This window comes from Pleurodeles waltl, chromosome 3_1, assembly GCF_031143425.1.
Source record: "Pleurodeles waltl isolate 20211129_DDA chromosome 3_1, aPleWal1.hap1.20221129, whole genome shotgun sequence".
Taxonomy (NCBI): domain Eukaryota; kingdom Metazoa; phylum Chordata; class Amphibia; order Caudata; family Salamandridae; genus Pleurodeles; species Pleurodeles waltl.
Window position 1 is genome coordinate 4,417,789 of NC_090440.1, and position 16,993 is coordinate 4,434,781.

At 49.6% G+C, this 16,993-nt stretch overlaps 1 protein-coding gene across 2 annotated transcripts in view; it reads right to left on the bottom strand.

The window, feature by feature from the left end:
* The window catches only part of AGBL2 (AGBL carboxypeptidase 2), a 466,988-nt gene that overhangs the window by 230,865 nt on the left and 219,130 nt on the right, over positions 1–16,993 (bottom strand). For both annotated transcript variants that reach the window (XM_069221603.1, XM_069221604.1), the window contains exons 11-12: positions 15,736–15,836; positions 8,304–8,431 (exon numbers count right to left, since the gene is read on the bottom strand). In XM_069221603.1, the coding sequence (XP_069077704.1) occupies positions 8,304–8,431; positions 15,736–15,836 (229 nt within the window). The remainder of the gene's footprint in view (positions 1–8,303; positions 8,432–15,735; positions 15,837–16,993) is intronic.

The window sequence follows — 16,993 nt, forward strand, 5'->3', positions numbered from 1 at the left end:
CAGTCTTCAGACTTTCAGGCTAGCATCGGACAAGGTTCAGGTTGGTACCAAGTGTGCACCCACAGCGGCATAGGGGTGGCCGAGTGCCAAGGTCAAAGTCAGAGTCAGTGCCCAAAGTTATTCAGTGGTGACTGGGGGGGGACTGAAGACGTGCTGCTCCCAGGTAAGGACAAGCGGTGTCAGAGGTTGTTCTACGGGGATTGAGGCAAGCACCGGGGGCCACAAATCAGCATCAAACTTACAGCCTCAGCGGCACAGGGGTGGCCGGGTGCAGTGTGCCAACACAGCATCGGGCGCCCACTGCTATCCAATCGAGACATGGGATATCCGCTGCAGCACTGCTTACAGGTAATGCGTGGATCTCATGGTGTTGAAGCAAGGACAAGGAGGGGGGTCACAAGACAGCACCAAACTTACACCCTTAGTGGCACAGGGGCAGCCGGGTGCAGAGTGGAAATACAGGGTCGGCTCCCAAAGTTATTCAATGCAGATCACTTTCAGAAACGGGCTGCTGGTGGATCCAGAGGGCCGGGAGAAGCCAACCCACAGATGCCCAGATAAGTTAAGATGCCAGGGGTCATAGGGACACCAACAGTCTATATCTCCAAGGCCCAGGGACTCTCGGTGCACGGGTGACTTTTGGCATCGGAAACAGCTTACTGGGCAGGTCCCAGTCACGGGGAGACCTCAGATTTAGGCTGCAGGTGTTGATTTAGAGTCTGGCAGGGGTCAGCCCACGATGGACTCTGGGTCTGAAGTGCTGGGGAACCTTCAGTTGGACTCGGGCAGTGGGCTATGGATGCAGAGGTGGTTCCAGGCTGCGGTTTTGCGGTTCCTCAGGAAGACTTCTTTCTCCTTTGGAGATGTTTCTTTTAGACAGGTCCTCTGTCCACTGGAGTTCTTGTTCTTTATTGAAGGCAGGCAGTCCTTCCAAGACTTTGAAGGTCATTGAGGTGCAGGACAGTCGTCTTCTGGGCGCACATTTCTTTGAAAGCTGCAGACAGGACAGTAGGGCTGGGGGCAAGTCAGTTGGAGTCTTCAGTCTTCAGTCTTCTCTGCTGGGTGCCTTCTGTTTTGTAAGATTCTTCTTAGGTCAACAGGGTTCAGGGGTGTCACCCAAATACTACATTTAAGGGTGTTACAGGAAGTGCCATGTGGTAGCCATGTGGGCTACTCACTTTTAGGGTGACTACACCCTTCTGACCCTATTGGCCTAATTCTTTCCATGCAAGATGGAAGAATTAAGAAAGTAGTGTCCACTTCAGCTCTTCCACCCTCGGGGTGGGACTGTCATGAAGTGGGCACTCCTCCTAATTTACCTAATTTTCCCACCAGTCCTGCCGCCAAAAGTGGGGTCAGGAACTGAGGTTCTGCCTCCTCCACCATTTGGGGAGTTCCTGGGTTGCATTACAAAGGCGGCAAGACCTTTGAAGCTCCCAGCCCTGGAATGTCCATCCTGCCTAGGAGAGGAGGTCACACCTCTGCCCAGAGAAGGCCTTTGTTATGAGCCCTCAAGAGCATTGGCTCTCACCTCAGGGGGCCAGACCTTCGTCTAAGGTGACTGCACTGGTTCTTACCAGTCAGTGCCCACTCTAGGAGTTGGTAGGTTTCAGTGGGGCACCTTTAAGGCACCCTCTGAGTCATGTATTATTAAATCCTTCACGGGATTCAGTGAGGGTTTATTAATACGAGATGTTTGATACCAAACATCTCTATTGTCAGTGAAGTCATCATGTAGCTTGGGAACTCATAATGACCAGTGTCCAGAACATGTATGTAAAACTGCTGCACCATTCACTTACTATGTCTGAGAATCGTCAAAGACATAGCAGGGGCATATCTGGTCATGCAGGTGTGCCCTCACATGTAATATAATGCACCCTGCCTTTCGAGCTGGAAGGCCTGCAAGAGAGATGACTTACATATATTGTATGCACTGTGCAGGGGACAGGGCACACAGCCTGTGTGCAATGTTGTGTTTTCATTTTAGTTCTGGACCAAGACACGCAGCCTGTGAAGGCAGCACTGTGTGCGCTCAGGTGAGAGAGTACCCGAGGGTGGCACAATCTGTGCTGCAGCCCTCAGGGGCCTTCCTTTAGTACTGCATGCCCTTGGTACCAGGGGTACCATTTACTCGGGACTTACAGTGGCAAGTAAAGGAAAAATGACTGTGCATTTTTAGGGAAAGAGATAAGACACAGGGACCTGTTTAGCAGGAGTCCAGTGCACTTTCAGTCAAAGTTGCAGAAATCAGGGAAAAAGTTTGGTGGCTGTCACCATTTGTGGATTGTCACAGCGCTTGCCATGGCTGTGAGGCACTAACGGTAGCTCTTCCTGCCACAGGACTGTCCTCATCAGAGTTTATGGTGACATTTTTTATTTTTAAGTCCCCAATTAAATGAGAATGTCTCAGTTGTGAGTAACATCTATAGGAAAGTTCATCCTCTTGTGCCATGAAAAAAGGTTCTAAATCTGAAGGAGGAAATCTCACTGACCGGAGTCTCGAATACTGAAGAAGTGTATCTGGAGGATGAGAAACTACAGGTTAACCAACTAGGACTGAAGAGGAATCACAACTAAATAGGTGTTACAAAGGCTGAAGAAACAGTCACTACGACTGTGTTGGTATGGATGACTGATCCACCATCAAGGATAAAGGAGTTGTCGATGATATGTTAGTGTCCACGGATCAAGCTGTTATGCAGTTATAGACTGTGTAGTTGCCAACGGTGGTGTAGTCATACTCATTGGTGATGGAATCACAGACATCACTGATCTGGAAGAGTATGTCCTTGTCCAATTGGTGAGACCTTTTCCTCAGCTTAGATTCTTGCTTGTTTATAAGAAGAAACAGAAACATTCTTATAAGGTGTAGATGGCATTTGGAGAACCAGCAAATTGATTGTGGAAGGCATTGTGCCAACATCTTTTGGTGTACTCACAACTAAATGTGGCTTCAGCACAGGAATTTCAGCGACTGTATATTCTGATGATATAGTCATTGACGATCTCGGCGATGCCCGAATCCTTGATTTTTTATTTTAGGCATGTTTTCGAGGAATCGCAATGCAAATGCCCTTTCTATGAGCGGAATGTTGGCCATCTTTTTCTCTGCCACCCTGCTACTTATCCTTGTGCCAGTCATCCTCCTTATGTGGGTGACCAGAAAACAAACTTCTGAGCAGGCTCAGAAGATGTAGGCCTCGCAGAAACTTCCCTGAGGACTTTAAGGACGTGTGTGGAATTCCAAAGTCTGTTTTTCTTTTTCTCCTGGGGTCGATGGTAGAGACCTTCCTTGGTCCTAGAGTAGAATTGAAGCTAAACACCGTTCACTGTCCCTCAAAGTCGTTTTGGCGTGTTGAGACAAATTGCATCTCAACAATATGTGCAGAGGGCTCCCAGCCTGACAGCAGGGGAGTATTCAAGCTTGTGAATCTATGAATGATCCCATCATGTATGATGGCATGCACCCTGTGTCCCTGCCGCTGGGTATGGCTGGGTTAGTGATTTCCTGAGGTAGATGTTTCAAGTCATTTAAGGCCAGTGGTGGTATCATTTTAGAATCTATGAGTGATCCAGAGCTGAGGAACAAGTGAAGATTTGTTTAAGTTACAGTGAGTTTAATTTACGCAGCAGGTATGGAGGCAGGTGAACCTGTATGAGAGATAGTGACTGTGGGTCAGAGGGAACAGCCTCAAGTTAACGTCCTTCACAAACAGCTGACCCTTGTACAACTATAGCACATGTTCAAAATGTTCCTGCACAAGCCAAGGCATAACCCTTGTCAGAATATTCATACCTAATTGAATTGTTTTATAGGAGGCTGAAAATGCCAGACACCTTCTGGCTGTGGAAAGCAGAATGGTGCTGGGGTACAGCACGCTCTCAATGGGCTCAATGGCCTAGCACATGAATTCCTCGCTAGATCAGGATCATATTTAGGTTTTTATAAATGACGTCCTAAGAACATACTGGAAGATAACGTCGTTTTCTGAGACAAGGCGAGATTTGAAGTGGGAGCAGATATGGCAAACATGTCTGACAGTGATGCTGTCATTCAAGAGAATGCAGTGAACAATGCCATGCAAGTATCTATTAGTCAAGAGACATCCAGGACTTCTGGTGTATTTAGAAAAGGGCTGTATGGGAGAGCTGTCGAAATCCGGGGATGTTCCAATCACCGTCATCATGGCTCTCCCGACCCGACCCAACTATCACAGTGGTAAAACTGAACCGCGGGCAGAGTCCACAGGCGTCCACTCTGCTCAAGCAGAAAGTAACAGTGTTGCAATGTACAGAAAGGAACCTAAGATGCCGGCAGCCTCACACATACATACCTCGAGTCAATCGTTTGTATAAGCTATTTCCCGCTCAACCTGCGAATATCTAGGATTTATTATGCTTCCCAAGTCTTTGTCTTTGCCACATCTTATGTGACCTGGAATCTCCAATACTTTATGGAGTATTATGTGGGTCAATCTGACCCAGATACCAACACTTCTGTTTGTAAGTGAACTTCTAGGCTCCAAGACTGAGGGCCTGATTTAGAGTTTGGCGGACGGGCTCCTCCGTCACAACCGTGACGGATATCCTGTGCACCGTATTACGATTTCCATAGGATATAATGGATCGTAATACGGTGGACGGGATATCCGTCACGTTTGTGATGCAGTAACCCCATCCGGCAAAATGAGGTTGTAAGTTAATAATTTATAATTTTTCATTTTACTGCCAATGATGATTACCTGAACTTTCTCAGGGCACGGTAACAGTTAATTAGAATCACTGGGCACAGATTGGGATCTGCACGCAAGTACAATCAGGCAGTTAAATCATGCCTTGGTGACCTCCCAACAAGCCCCTAGGAAGTAAGCCTGCACATACCTGTAGGTGGTGGTATTCAATTAGAATTTTATGTATACATCCCTAAAAGACTCCGATATTTTGCCTTTTAACATACAGGGTGTAACCTACTCTCCTTGTCCTGATAATGACCCGGCAACTGGAATTAAAATAACTTGATGCCTGTTCTGTATACAACTAACTAGGCATCACTTTAGTTTGTCTGTTTGCCTCCCAAGCTTACTGTTCAAGTGTTGTTCGTATCTTCCTTCTACTTCTCACCTCCAGAAGCACTGCAACACCAATCTTTCTCACATTTTGGAACACTTTTCTGCTTGAAACTTTTCTATATAAATGTTATATGTGACTTTTGAAGAAAAAGATAGAGGGGGTCATTACAACATTGCCCGCCAAGCTGTAACCGCCATGCGGCCGCCAATGCGGCTGCACTCCCATGGTGCCCATTACAACATCCCCGCTGGGCCGGCGGGCGCAAACCTAGTTTACGCCCGCCGGGCCAGCGGGGATGCGGCCGTGCGACGGGTGCAGTTGCACCCGTCGCGCTTTTCACTGTCTGCTATGCAGACAGTGAAAAGCTGCACGGGGCCCTGTTAGGGGGCCCCTGCACTGCCCATGCCTGTGGCCCAGGGGCCCCAGGACTCCCCTTACCGCCAGCCTCTTCCTAGCGGTGCAAACCGCCAGAAACAGGCTGGCGGTAGGGAAGTCATAACCTCAGGGCAGCGCTGCTTGCAGCGCTGCCCTGGCGGATTATCACCGCCGGGGCTAAAACGGCGGGAAACCGCCAGCCCCGGCGGTGCGACCGCGGAGCTACCGCCGCGGTCGAAATACAGGTCTCCGTACCGCCAGCCTGTTGGCGGTACGGACCCCACTTTAGCCCTGGCGGTCTCAGACCGCCAGGGTCGTAATGACCCCCAGAGCTACCTAGAGAATTGTGATTGGTGTACATACGTTTCATTCAAGAAATATGAGAAGGATCACTGTAGACCTGTCAAATACACCATTTTTGTGATTCATAAAAGTCTCAGACAGAATTATTCAATTGCATATAGTTATTGAAAACTCAGAGTCCGAGGACTGCTGGATTAACCCCGTGTCTTACAGACCATTACTGCACAATGCCTAGCAATTGTTTATTTAAACTTAGCACCTAAATATCTGTGATGTCCAAATGTTATTGCGGTAAAAACTTGCTTGCACTGTGGTGCCTCCAAATGCTGTAGACTGGAAGCAGTGGTGGTATACTGAAGGGGCTCTCTTTTTGGGCCACAGAATTCTTTCATCAGTTGGAGGGAGGAAGGAGCCGGATGGGTAGGTGTGTGTGAGTCCACCTTGATTTCAGATAAGAAATGGTCAGCTGTGATTGTTGAGCCGCTGCATGTCGAGACCACAGCTCTAACTTCACCACGAGTGGTCCAAACCTTAATCACGCGCTTTGAAGCGCTTTCGACGCTTGCAGGTCTTGCAAGATTGAGAGAGGAGTTTGAAATTAGTGGGATTCCACTGCATGTTCATGATGAATCAAGATCACGCTGCCACGCTGCATGTAGTATACAGCCCTTAGGTGAGCAGACGCGGCCACGCTGCATGTAGTATACAGCCCTTAGGTGAGCAGATGCTGCCACGCTGCATGAAGTATACAGCCCTTAGGTGAGCAGACGCTGCCCCGCTGCAGGTAGTATACAGCCCTTAGGTGAGCAGATGCTGCGCTGCACGTAGTATACAGTCCTTAGGTGAGCAGACGCTGCCACGCTGCACGTAGTATACAGCCCTTAGGTGAGCAGACGCCGCCACGCTGCATGTGGTATACAGCCCTTAGGTGAGCAGACGCCACCACGCTGCAGGTAGAATACAGCCCTTAGGTGAGCAGACGCCGCCACGCTGCATGTAGTATACAGCCCTTAGGTGAGCAGACGCCGCCACGCTGCAGGTAGTATACAGCCCTTAGATGAGCAGACGCTGCCACGCTGCAGGTAGTATACAGCCCTTAGGTGAGCAGACGCCGCCACGCTGCATGTAGTATACAGCCCTTAGGTGAGCAGACGCCGCCACGCTGCAGGTAGTATACAGCCCTTAGGTGAGCAGATGCTGCCACGCTGCAGGTAGTATACAGCTCTTAGGTGAGCAGACGCTGCCAGGCTGCATGTAGTATACAGCCCTTAGGTGAGCAGACGCTGCCACGCTGCATGCAGATGCTGCCAGGCTGCATGTAGTATACAGTCCTTAGGTGAGCAGACGCTGCCACTCTGCACGTAGCATACAGCCCTTAGGTGAGCAGACGCTGCCACGCTGCACGTAGTATACAGCCCTTAGATGAGAAGATGCTGCCACGCTGCAGGTAGTATACAGCCCTTAGGTGAGCAGACGCTGCCACGCTGCACGTAGTATACAGACCTTAGGTGAGCAGACGCTGCCACGCTGCAGGTAGTATACAGCCCTTAGGTGAGCAGACGCTGCCACGCTGCAGGTAGTATACAGCCCTTAGGTGAGCAGACGCTGCCACGCTGCATGTAGTATACAGCCCTTAGGTGAGAAGACGCTGCCATGCTGCATGTAGTATACAGCCCTTAGGTGAGAAGATGCTGCCACGCTGCAGGTAGTATACAGCCCTTAGGTGAGCAGACGCTGCCAGGCTGCATTTAGTATACAGCCCTTAGGTGAGCAGACGCTGCCAGGCTGCATGCAGACGCTGCCAGGCTGCATGTAGTATACAGCCTTTAGGTGAGCTGACGCTGCCACGCTGCATGTAGTATACAGCCCTTAGGTGAGCAGACGCTGCCACGCTGCAGGTAGTATGCAGCCCTTAGGTGAGCAGACGCCGCCACGCTGCATGTAGTATACAGCCCTTAGGTGAACAGATGCTGCCACGCTGCAGGTAGTATACAGCCCTTAGGTGAGCAGACGCTGCCACGCTGCATGTAGCATACAGCCCTTAGGTGAGCAGACGCTGCCACGTTGCACGTAGCATACAGCCCTTAGGTGAGCAGACACTGCCACGCTGCACGTAGTATACAGCCCTTCGGTGAGCAGACACTAGCAGGTTTTGTACAGCAGGATCTGCTGATACATGATTTGTGAACTATCTTTAGTAAAATGCATTGTTTATGATGAACAAAACTAGAAACAGGTAATTCCCCATCAGCGTAAGCAACTTCATTAAAATGAATCTAGTACTGCCCGGAGCTCTAACACCGAATGTCGTTTAGGTTGTTAGTATAATCCCAAGGCAAAGATGCAAGAAGCCCTGCAGTTTATTGAGCCCATCTTTCATTTTTCAGAATGTGGCTAATTTCCTAGTGTGTAGTGAGTATTTCTTAGACTGCTCATGCACAAGTTTTAACCCCTTTTGTATCACTTTCTACTAATCCGATGCATCTTTCTTGAATCAATAACTCACCTCAAAAATACACCCTCAAACACAACGCCACAGCAGGTGTACAAACCTGGACTCAATGTCTGACAAAGAAACGTCACTCAAGTTTGGGTTAGAGATATCTTGCCCAAGTTGCGCCAACTTCCGACAAATTTCTTTTTGAAGAATTTCCTTGAGCTCTACCAAGCAAGACACAAACTGTAGAGAAGAGACAGAGTATGCTGATATTATTATTAATAATTTTCTTACATCATTACAAACCTGCAAGAGGTAGTGTAAAGTAAATGCAGTGCATGCAACACCAACAGACAGACCCTAAGAGGAAGAAGATCCTAAGGCTCAGAAGCACTAGACGGTTTCACTCCCGCACATGAGCAATGAGGCTGTCGGCCCTCAGGTACGCAGATGCTATACATTCTTCAACATGAGCTTTTCAATGTGCAAAGTCTCACACTGCCCAGTGCTCTACCACCTATCCTGCTAGGAGGACCATCAGTCCTCCCTTGCAGGCACAAGTGGTGGGTGTGAGTGGATTGCTGGATTTCCTAAAGCATTTCTAGATGTGGTCCTCCAAAGATTCTACATATAGCACCTCCAGCAGTGATTGACACCCGATAACATAAGGTGTGTTAGCTTAAAATGTGGTCTGACCTACTTTCTTGTAAGACTGTTATGAAGTTCAAATTCTGTTCTAGACAACATTTTTTTAATCATTTCACTAATCTTCTGGGTCTTGTATGAATATATTTCATTTCACCCCACTTTCATCATTTTAGGACCTGCAGGAGCACTGATAATGTGCGATGGTTGCCTGAACACCTGAGGATCCAAATAAATATTAGAACATATACACTTGTATCCAGTTTGATTTATTCTATATAATATCCTTCCAGAAGGCCCTTATTTCTAGCTATCTCATCATGTGGGGTATTGGAATAACATCAGCTTTGCAGGCCCCCCAAGGAATGCCAAGCGAAAGACACTTTTCAGCCATTGACCTCAACTGAGATGGGTGAGCAAAAGGTCCCAGGCCCTACAGCACAAAGTCAGCATAAAACGAACCAAATGTCTCTAGGTGAGCATCCCGTTGAATATTAACATTTGTTTGACAAACACACACTGGTTAGAACAGGTAACTTTTCACGTTCACAGTATATTCCAAATAAACAATAAAAGCTTGAAATCAGAGTGATAAAATCCTTAGTGCAGAGACCCAGGCTGGGGAAATGATGGAGGCTTAGTGGTGGGAGTGGGACATCACAAACTGACCCTTGTCATCCGAGTCTCGAGGTCTCCCAAGATGGTGCAGAGGCAAAGCTGGGTGATGGGGGGCAAGCAGCCCCCCAGCTATGTGACCATTTATGGAAGGTTCCAGACAGGGATTTCTAGCTGTAATGCAGACTGAGGTCCTTGAAGGTGACAGAACTTCTAGGCTAGACCCGGGAGCTCTTACTGAAGAGGCTTAGCATGGGGACTTTGTACCGATGACTCAGGAAAGCAAGTAACGCCACGAAGCAGGGTGGCTGGCCCAAATAGAAATGTTGGTACCAGGTGAGACAAGGCAACAGCAAGTGGGCTGGAGACCAAAGTGAACTAAAGTTCTGGACAAGCTTGGAAAGTGGACTCTGCTTTAGATGAAGAATTATGGGGTCATTTAGAACCTGGCCTGACCTGCACGTCACTGGCAGAGGTTTGCCTGCCATAGTTGGTGCCGCCAGGGGTGGACCTTCGCAGGGAGCATGCACTGAAGGCACCGCAGTTTGCTGAACATGTACCATTTGTTCCACTACCTTGCCATAGTTTTTGCTTTTCCGTAGCAAACTCCCAAAGCAGTAGTTCATTCAATAAAACAAAAACAATAGCCATGATGCACATGCAGGATATTATCAGTTTTCTCAGCCAGCGGGGAAAATTAGTGGCAGTCATCCCACATGGGATTGGCAGCTAGGGTGTGGTGGATGACACACTAGGGCTTGGGCTTTTAATAGAAGCCCCTGTGGAATGTCTTCCATCGCAAACCCAATACATCCTTAAGTATTAATGAGTCGGCAGACGGGGCATCCTCCATTTTATGGGGATGTCCACCGTCAGCCAATCCCTGAGTTCCTTCTGTTAGTGCTGAACATGAGATATATTTGGAAATTGGAGCACTAAAAAAAAGTCACTGCAGATCTCAGTTATAAGCACAGGTAATGACACCAAAGTGCAGGGAGAATGATATCATCAAGGTGAACCTCAGTCCTGAATGCAGGGAATCACACCATTGTCCAGTAAGAAGGGTCTCACCGGGGGAATCTCAGTGCTGAGTTCAGGGAATGAGACCACTGTCCAGTGAGAAGGATCTCACCAGGGGATCTTAGTCCTGAATGAAGGGAATGACACCATCGCCCATGGTGAAGGATCTAGCTGGAGGGTTTGGGGGGATCTCAGTCCTGAATGAAAGGAATTACACCATCGTCCACGGACAAGGCTCTCGCTGGGGGGATCTCAGTCCTAAGTGCAGGGAATGACACCCAATTGCAGGGAGAAGGATCTCGCCGGGGGTGGGGGGGGGTCTCATTCCTGAATGAGGGAAATTACACCATCACCCAGGGACAAGTAACTCCATACCCGAGTGCAGGGAGGAGGATCTAGCCAGGGGGATCTCAGTCCTAAATAAAGGAAATTACACCATCATCCAGGGAGAAGGATCTTGTTGGGGAGACCTCTGTCCTGCATGAAGCAAATGGCACTATCGTCCAGGGAGAAGGATCTAGCCAGGGAGGTCTCAGTCCTGAGTGCATGGAAAGACCACAGAGACTAAGGAGAAAGACAGCAGTGTGCAGGGAGAAGGATCTCATTGGGTGGATGTCAGCCCTGAAAGGAGGGAATGAAGCCAGAAATCAAGGAGAAGGCTCTAATGAGAGCTGATCTCACCTATGGATGCAGGGAATGACACCTGAGTGCAGAGAGACGGATCTAGCCCAGAGGATCTCTGTCCTGAAAGCAGGGAATGACCACAGAGCACAGGGAGAAGGATCTGATCGTGGTGGATCTCAGGCCTGAATGCAGGGAATCACACCATCGTCCAGGGAGAAGGATCAAGCTGGGAGGTGGGGGGGGGATCTCAGTCCTGAGTGCAGTGAATGACAGCAGTGTGCAGGGAGAAGGATCTCATTGAGGCGGAACTCAGTCCTTAATGCAGGGAATGACACCTGGGCACACGGAGAAGGATCTCGCCAGGGTGGAGGGATCTCAGTCCTGAATGAAGGGAATCACACCATCATCTTGCTCAGGGGGAATCTCAGTACTGAATGAAGGAAATTACACCATCGTCCAGGGAGAAGGATCTAGCTGGGGGGGATTTCAGTGCTAAGTGCAGGAATGAGATCATCTTTCAGGGAGAGGGATCTCGCCAGCGGGAACTCAGTCCTGAATGAAAGGAATGACACCATCAACCAGGTAGAAGGATCTAGCTAGGGGGGATTTCAGTGCTGAGTGCAGGGAATGAGACCATCTTTTAAGGAGAGGGATCTCGCCGGCCGGAACTCAGTCCTGAATGAAAGGAATGACACCATCGACCAGGGAGAAGGATCTAGCTAGGGGGGATTTCAGTGATGAGTGCAGGGAATAAGACCATCTTTCAGGGAGAGGGATCTCGCCGGCGGGAACTCAGTCCTGAATAAAAGGAATGCCACCATTGCCCAGGCAGAAGGAACTAGCTGGGAGGGGGATCAGTCCTGAAGGAAGGGAATAACACCATCGCCCAGGGAGAAGGATCTTGGCGGGGGAGGGAGGTTAGTCCTGAATGAAAGGACTGACACCATTGCCCAGGGAGAAGGAACTAGCTGAGTAGGTTCTCAGTCCTGCATGAAGGGAGAAGGATCCACTTTATTGATCTTCCATTAAATTCTTCTGGACGCCCACACCCAAACCTCAAGGTGGTCAATCACACATAAAACGTACTCTAGGAATAAAAAATAGTTACAACTCACGCCCATCATAGCATCTGCAGAGTGGTCCAGAAGTGGGGGGGGGGGGATGAGCTGCACCAGTGACTGATGCTAATACTACAAACCCCGGGTGTGGGGTCTATTCCTGAGACACAAGACTGTATCAGAAGTAAGCGCTATCTTCTGTACGTGTTGGGAGAGAGCTGCAGAGTGCAAAGAATCAACCTTTGAGGACTGCTCAGTGAGGACAGTTGGGGCAGGGGTCACAAGGAGTGACTGCAGGATAACATTTCCAGATGGTCCCCAAAAACACTAATATTGCAAATCCACAATCTCCCCAGTCTTCAGTCTGGAGGGGGCAAAGTCATGTGGAAAGTGCTTTCAGTGGGGTTCTCTCACAGCCCCCCACCATCTGCTGGTTCTCACGCTGGTGAAAGCCCATGTTTAGAGATGCCTAAGATACGTAAGAGCAGATATCCTTGAGCTGCAGTTTTATGTAGAGTCTAACATCCTGGTCTGAGGCACATTTTATCTGGCACTCAGGGGAGCGGGACATTTCCAGATCTCCACTCACATGTGTGGTGCCAGTTCTCAGGTATTCCAGGCACAGAGCTAAATACTATGTAAGGATTAATTTTTCACTGCCTCTGGAACAGCACATACCTTGTGCTTCAGGTCTTAGAGTAAAGTTCAGGTTACCGGTGCCAGTGACCTGAGTGCCATGATCCACTCCCTGCACTCTTGTGCCCATCACCTGGGGGCTTTCCAATGCTCTAATAAGCTTCTAGACCTTACCCTACATTCAAATCCTGACTTCCAGCCATTGGGACCCTCTTCACCAGTTACCATCTATTCCCAGTCCATGCTGGGTTTTGTGCGAGCCGGTCTGCTCATGCTTGGAACTCCACTACCTAGATTCCCCTGCTCACTGCTTCGTCTCCACCCCTGCAGGCCAAGGATGGGTGTAGGACTTCAGAACTCCTGCTCTCACCTGATGCTGTGATTACTGTGAGGTGAGCCCTTTTAAGCCTCAGCTCCCTTCAGCCCAGGGTTGGTCATTATAGCTTAGTTATTTCGCCCTTGTTTCCTGACTTTTTGCTATTCTTAAACCTTGAGTTCCTGAGCCATAGTTATTCCTTGTTCCTGAGCTGTAGCTGTCCTTGTTCCTGGGCTAGCGCTCCCCGTGGTGCTGCTTGACTCCTGAGCCTCAGCTATTCCTTGTTCCTGGGCTAGCACTCCCCGCAGTGCTACTTGACTCCTGAGCCTCGGCTATTCCTTGTTCCTTGAACTAGCGCTCCCCGCGGGGCTACTTGACTCCTGAGCCTCAGCTATTCCTTGTCCCTTGAACTAGCGCTCCCTGCGGTGCTGCTTGACTCCTGAGCCTCAGCTATTCCTTGTTCCTGGGCTAGCACTCCCTGCAGTGCTACTTGACTCCTGAGCCTCAGCTATTCCTTGTTCCTTGAACTAGTGCTCCCCGCGGGGCTACTTGACTCCTGAGCCTCAGCTATTCCTTGTTCCTTGAACTAGCGCTCCCCGTGGGGCTACTTGACTCCTGAGCCTCAGCTATTCCTTGTTCCTGGGCTAGCACTCCCCGCAGTGCTGCTTGACTCCTGAACCTCAGCTATTCCTTGTTCCTTGAACTAGTGCTCCCCGCAGTGCTGCTTGACTCCTGAGCCTCGGCTATTCCTTGTTCCTTGAACTAGTGCTCCCCGCAGTGCTGCTTGACTCCTGAGCCTCAGCTCTTCCTTGTTCCTTGAACTAGCACGCCCGCAGTGCTGCTTGGCTCCTGAGCCTCAGCTCTTCCTTGTTCCTTGAACTAGCGCTCCCCGGGGTGCTGCTCCACTCCTGAGCCTCACCTATTCCGTGTTCCTTGAACTATTTCTGCCTGCCGTGTTTCCTTCTTTCCTTGATTCCTGTACGAGCACTCCTTGTGCTCCCCGGAAGCTTCTCCTTCTGTATTTACCTTTTCCCAGTCCTTACCTTTCTTTCTTCCAGTTCCTAGTTTGCTGTTGTCCTGCTGTCTTGTTTTTAGTTTCTTTGTATGTTTCTTACTTGCTTTCTGCCAAGTGTGCCCTTGTTTCCCCTCCTTTCCTGTTATGCACTCCTCCTTGTTTGCTCCTTGTCGAGTGTGGTTGTATTTAGTTCTACACTGTTGGTGTTACCGCCTTGCAGCTTTCTGTTTGATCGTCATGTGCGCTCAGCTGACAACCCAGGTGGTATTTCTTGACCACTCTGAGTGTTGTCTTTCAGTTACTTTTAGACTATCTCCATAGGGGTCAGCTCCACAGACCCTGCCTTTGCATGTATATCCAATATGTGGGTATTAGCAGTCAGAATCCGTAACGGCAATTGTGGGCGAGGAACTTACAGAGCTTCAGTCTTACCTTGTGGAGCTCCAGAGTGCTTTACCCCACATTTCCTTTATTGTATGTATATATATATGTATATATATAACCTTGCACATTCCTCCTAGGGTGTTAGTTAGTCTGGGTGTCACATTGCCTCTTGAATGCCTGTTCTTTCTGAGCCTTGTCTCTTGTATTCCTGTGAATAGAGCTTTCCTTTTGGATCCCCTCTCTCCCAGTCTGCCCCACCAACAGCCTAGCCAGCACCCGGCAGTTCCTGACACAGAGGGGGTCATTCTGACCCCGGCGGGTGGCGGGAGCCGCCCGCCTGGAGGGAACCGACCAGAATACCGCTGCGCGGTCGAAAGACCGCCGCGGGTATTCTGGGTTTCCCACTGGGCTGGCGGGCGACCGCCAAAAGGCCGCCCGCCAGCCCAGTGGGAAACACCCCTCCATGAGGATGCCAGCTCCGAATGGAGCCGGCGGAGTGGAGGATGTGCGACGGGTGCAGTGGCACCCGTCGCGTATTTCAGTGTCTGCAAAGCAGACACTGAAATACAAAGTGGGGCCCTCTTACGGGGGCCCCTGCAGTGCCCATGCCATTGGCATGGGCACTGCAGGGGTCCCCAGGGGCCCCACGACACCCCTCACCGCCATCCTGTTCCTGGCGGTCGGAGCCGCCAGGAACAGGATGGCGGTGAGGGGGTCGGAATCCCCCATGGCGGCGCAGCAAGCTGCGCCGCCATGGGGGATTCCCAGGGCAGCGGAAAACCGGCGGGAGACCGCCGGTTTTCCTGTTCTGACCGCGGCCAAACCGCCGCGGTCAGAATGCCCTGCGGGGCACCGCCAGCCTGTTGGCGGTGCTCCCGCATCCCCGGCCCCGGCGGTCCTTGACCGCCGGGGTCGGAATGACCCCCAGAGTCTTTGACTTCCGCTCTGTGCCACGTTGGATAAATTTGCCCCCTGAACCTTGGACCCTGTCTCATCTCATCGACTGAGAGCCACTGCCCCAGAATGGTTCTCCCGTGACTCACTGGTGTTAGGTTAGAAACTTTCTAGCAACCTCCTTTGGTTGATGGGGTTTGTCCCTTGAACTACGTGTTACTCAAAGTTCAACCTCCTATGTGCACGCTGGTCACAGGAGAAGGCTGTGGTTAGCTGGTGGTCAGCTGGACTTCCATAATAGGCCCCTAATGGTCAGAATCTGATCGTCGCACTGCCTCACCTTAGAGCTGTCGGGATCGCAGTAATCCAACAAGGTGTCACAGAAGTGGTGGCCCATAGACTTCAGATCCTCGGTGGTAAAATGGACGCCCTTCTTAGATCCTGGAAGAGAATAAAGTAGTTACTGTCTGGTGGAGGCCTCGGTTCCAAGCACTGGAGGCTGAGTATTCTGCAAACACTTCCAAGCACCGCTTCCCACTCCTCAAACTCCTTCATCCAGGAGGGCCAGGTTTCAAAAAGGAGCTCAGACTGGAGCTCTCAGGGCCCTGCTGGGGCACGATGTGCTGAACTCTCTGTCTTTATACACTACACAGAACAATCTACGCAATTTGTACATTTCACCTTTAGACTGCCGAAGTAGTTAAAATGTTTTTATCATTTTTTTGAAGTTTTTATTCATTTAAATACTGTTGAACGGCAGTGACAAGGGACGTGTTTCACCCCCATCTGGCCATTGAGCCACCTCAGGAAAGAGAGGACAAAGGACCTGAGTTAGATCTTGGTCAGGGCGGCCTCCGAGGCAGTGCGACCGGTGCCACCGCACCGGGCAGTGACTTCAGGTGGGGGGGCCATATTTGCAGGTATATTGTGATTTTAGAAGCACCTGCTGCTGTGTTCCTTACCGCCGGCAGTTTTTAGGCAACAATAAATATGTTGTGATAACTCTGGTGATTAATGTTCTACCTGGAGAGGGATCGGAGTTTTCTCTTGTGAAAGTTCCAAGGAAGAGAAGAGGGTTAATATGCCTACTGCAAACAGCATGTAACATGCAAATTAAGTGCATATAATGCAAATAGGTCAGTGGGTTACTTCTTTTGTCAGAGAGGACCTTTTGTTACTTACAGTTTGTAAGTTATAATCCTAATATAGAACAGTAAGCTATGAACTGTCAACAAAGAACTGCGTGCAGATGCAAGGTATAGATTAGAGCGTTACGATTTTTCCCAGTCTTTCATTATCCTAATGTTGCAAAAAGGGTTCATTTAAGTACAAATCAATTTTTATCATTAAAGAGAACACCCAACCGTGGTGTTATATTTTAAATTCTGAGTTTGTGCTTCTCCAGACCAAGCACTCTTAAACTATACGGCCTCACAGTATGGATGACATGTGACTCCTATACCTTATAATCCTCCGTCTTATGTAACATTTCTTATACACTGACATACACATGTATGATTCATTGTCTCTGTGTAATGTGTGTATGATGTAAAGTGCTCTGACACCCACCAAGAAATGAGTGGTGCTACAAAACGAAT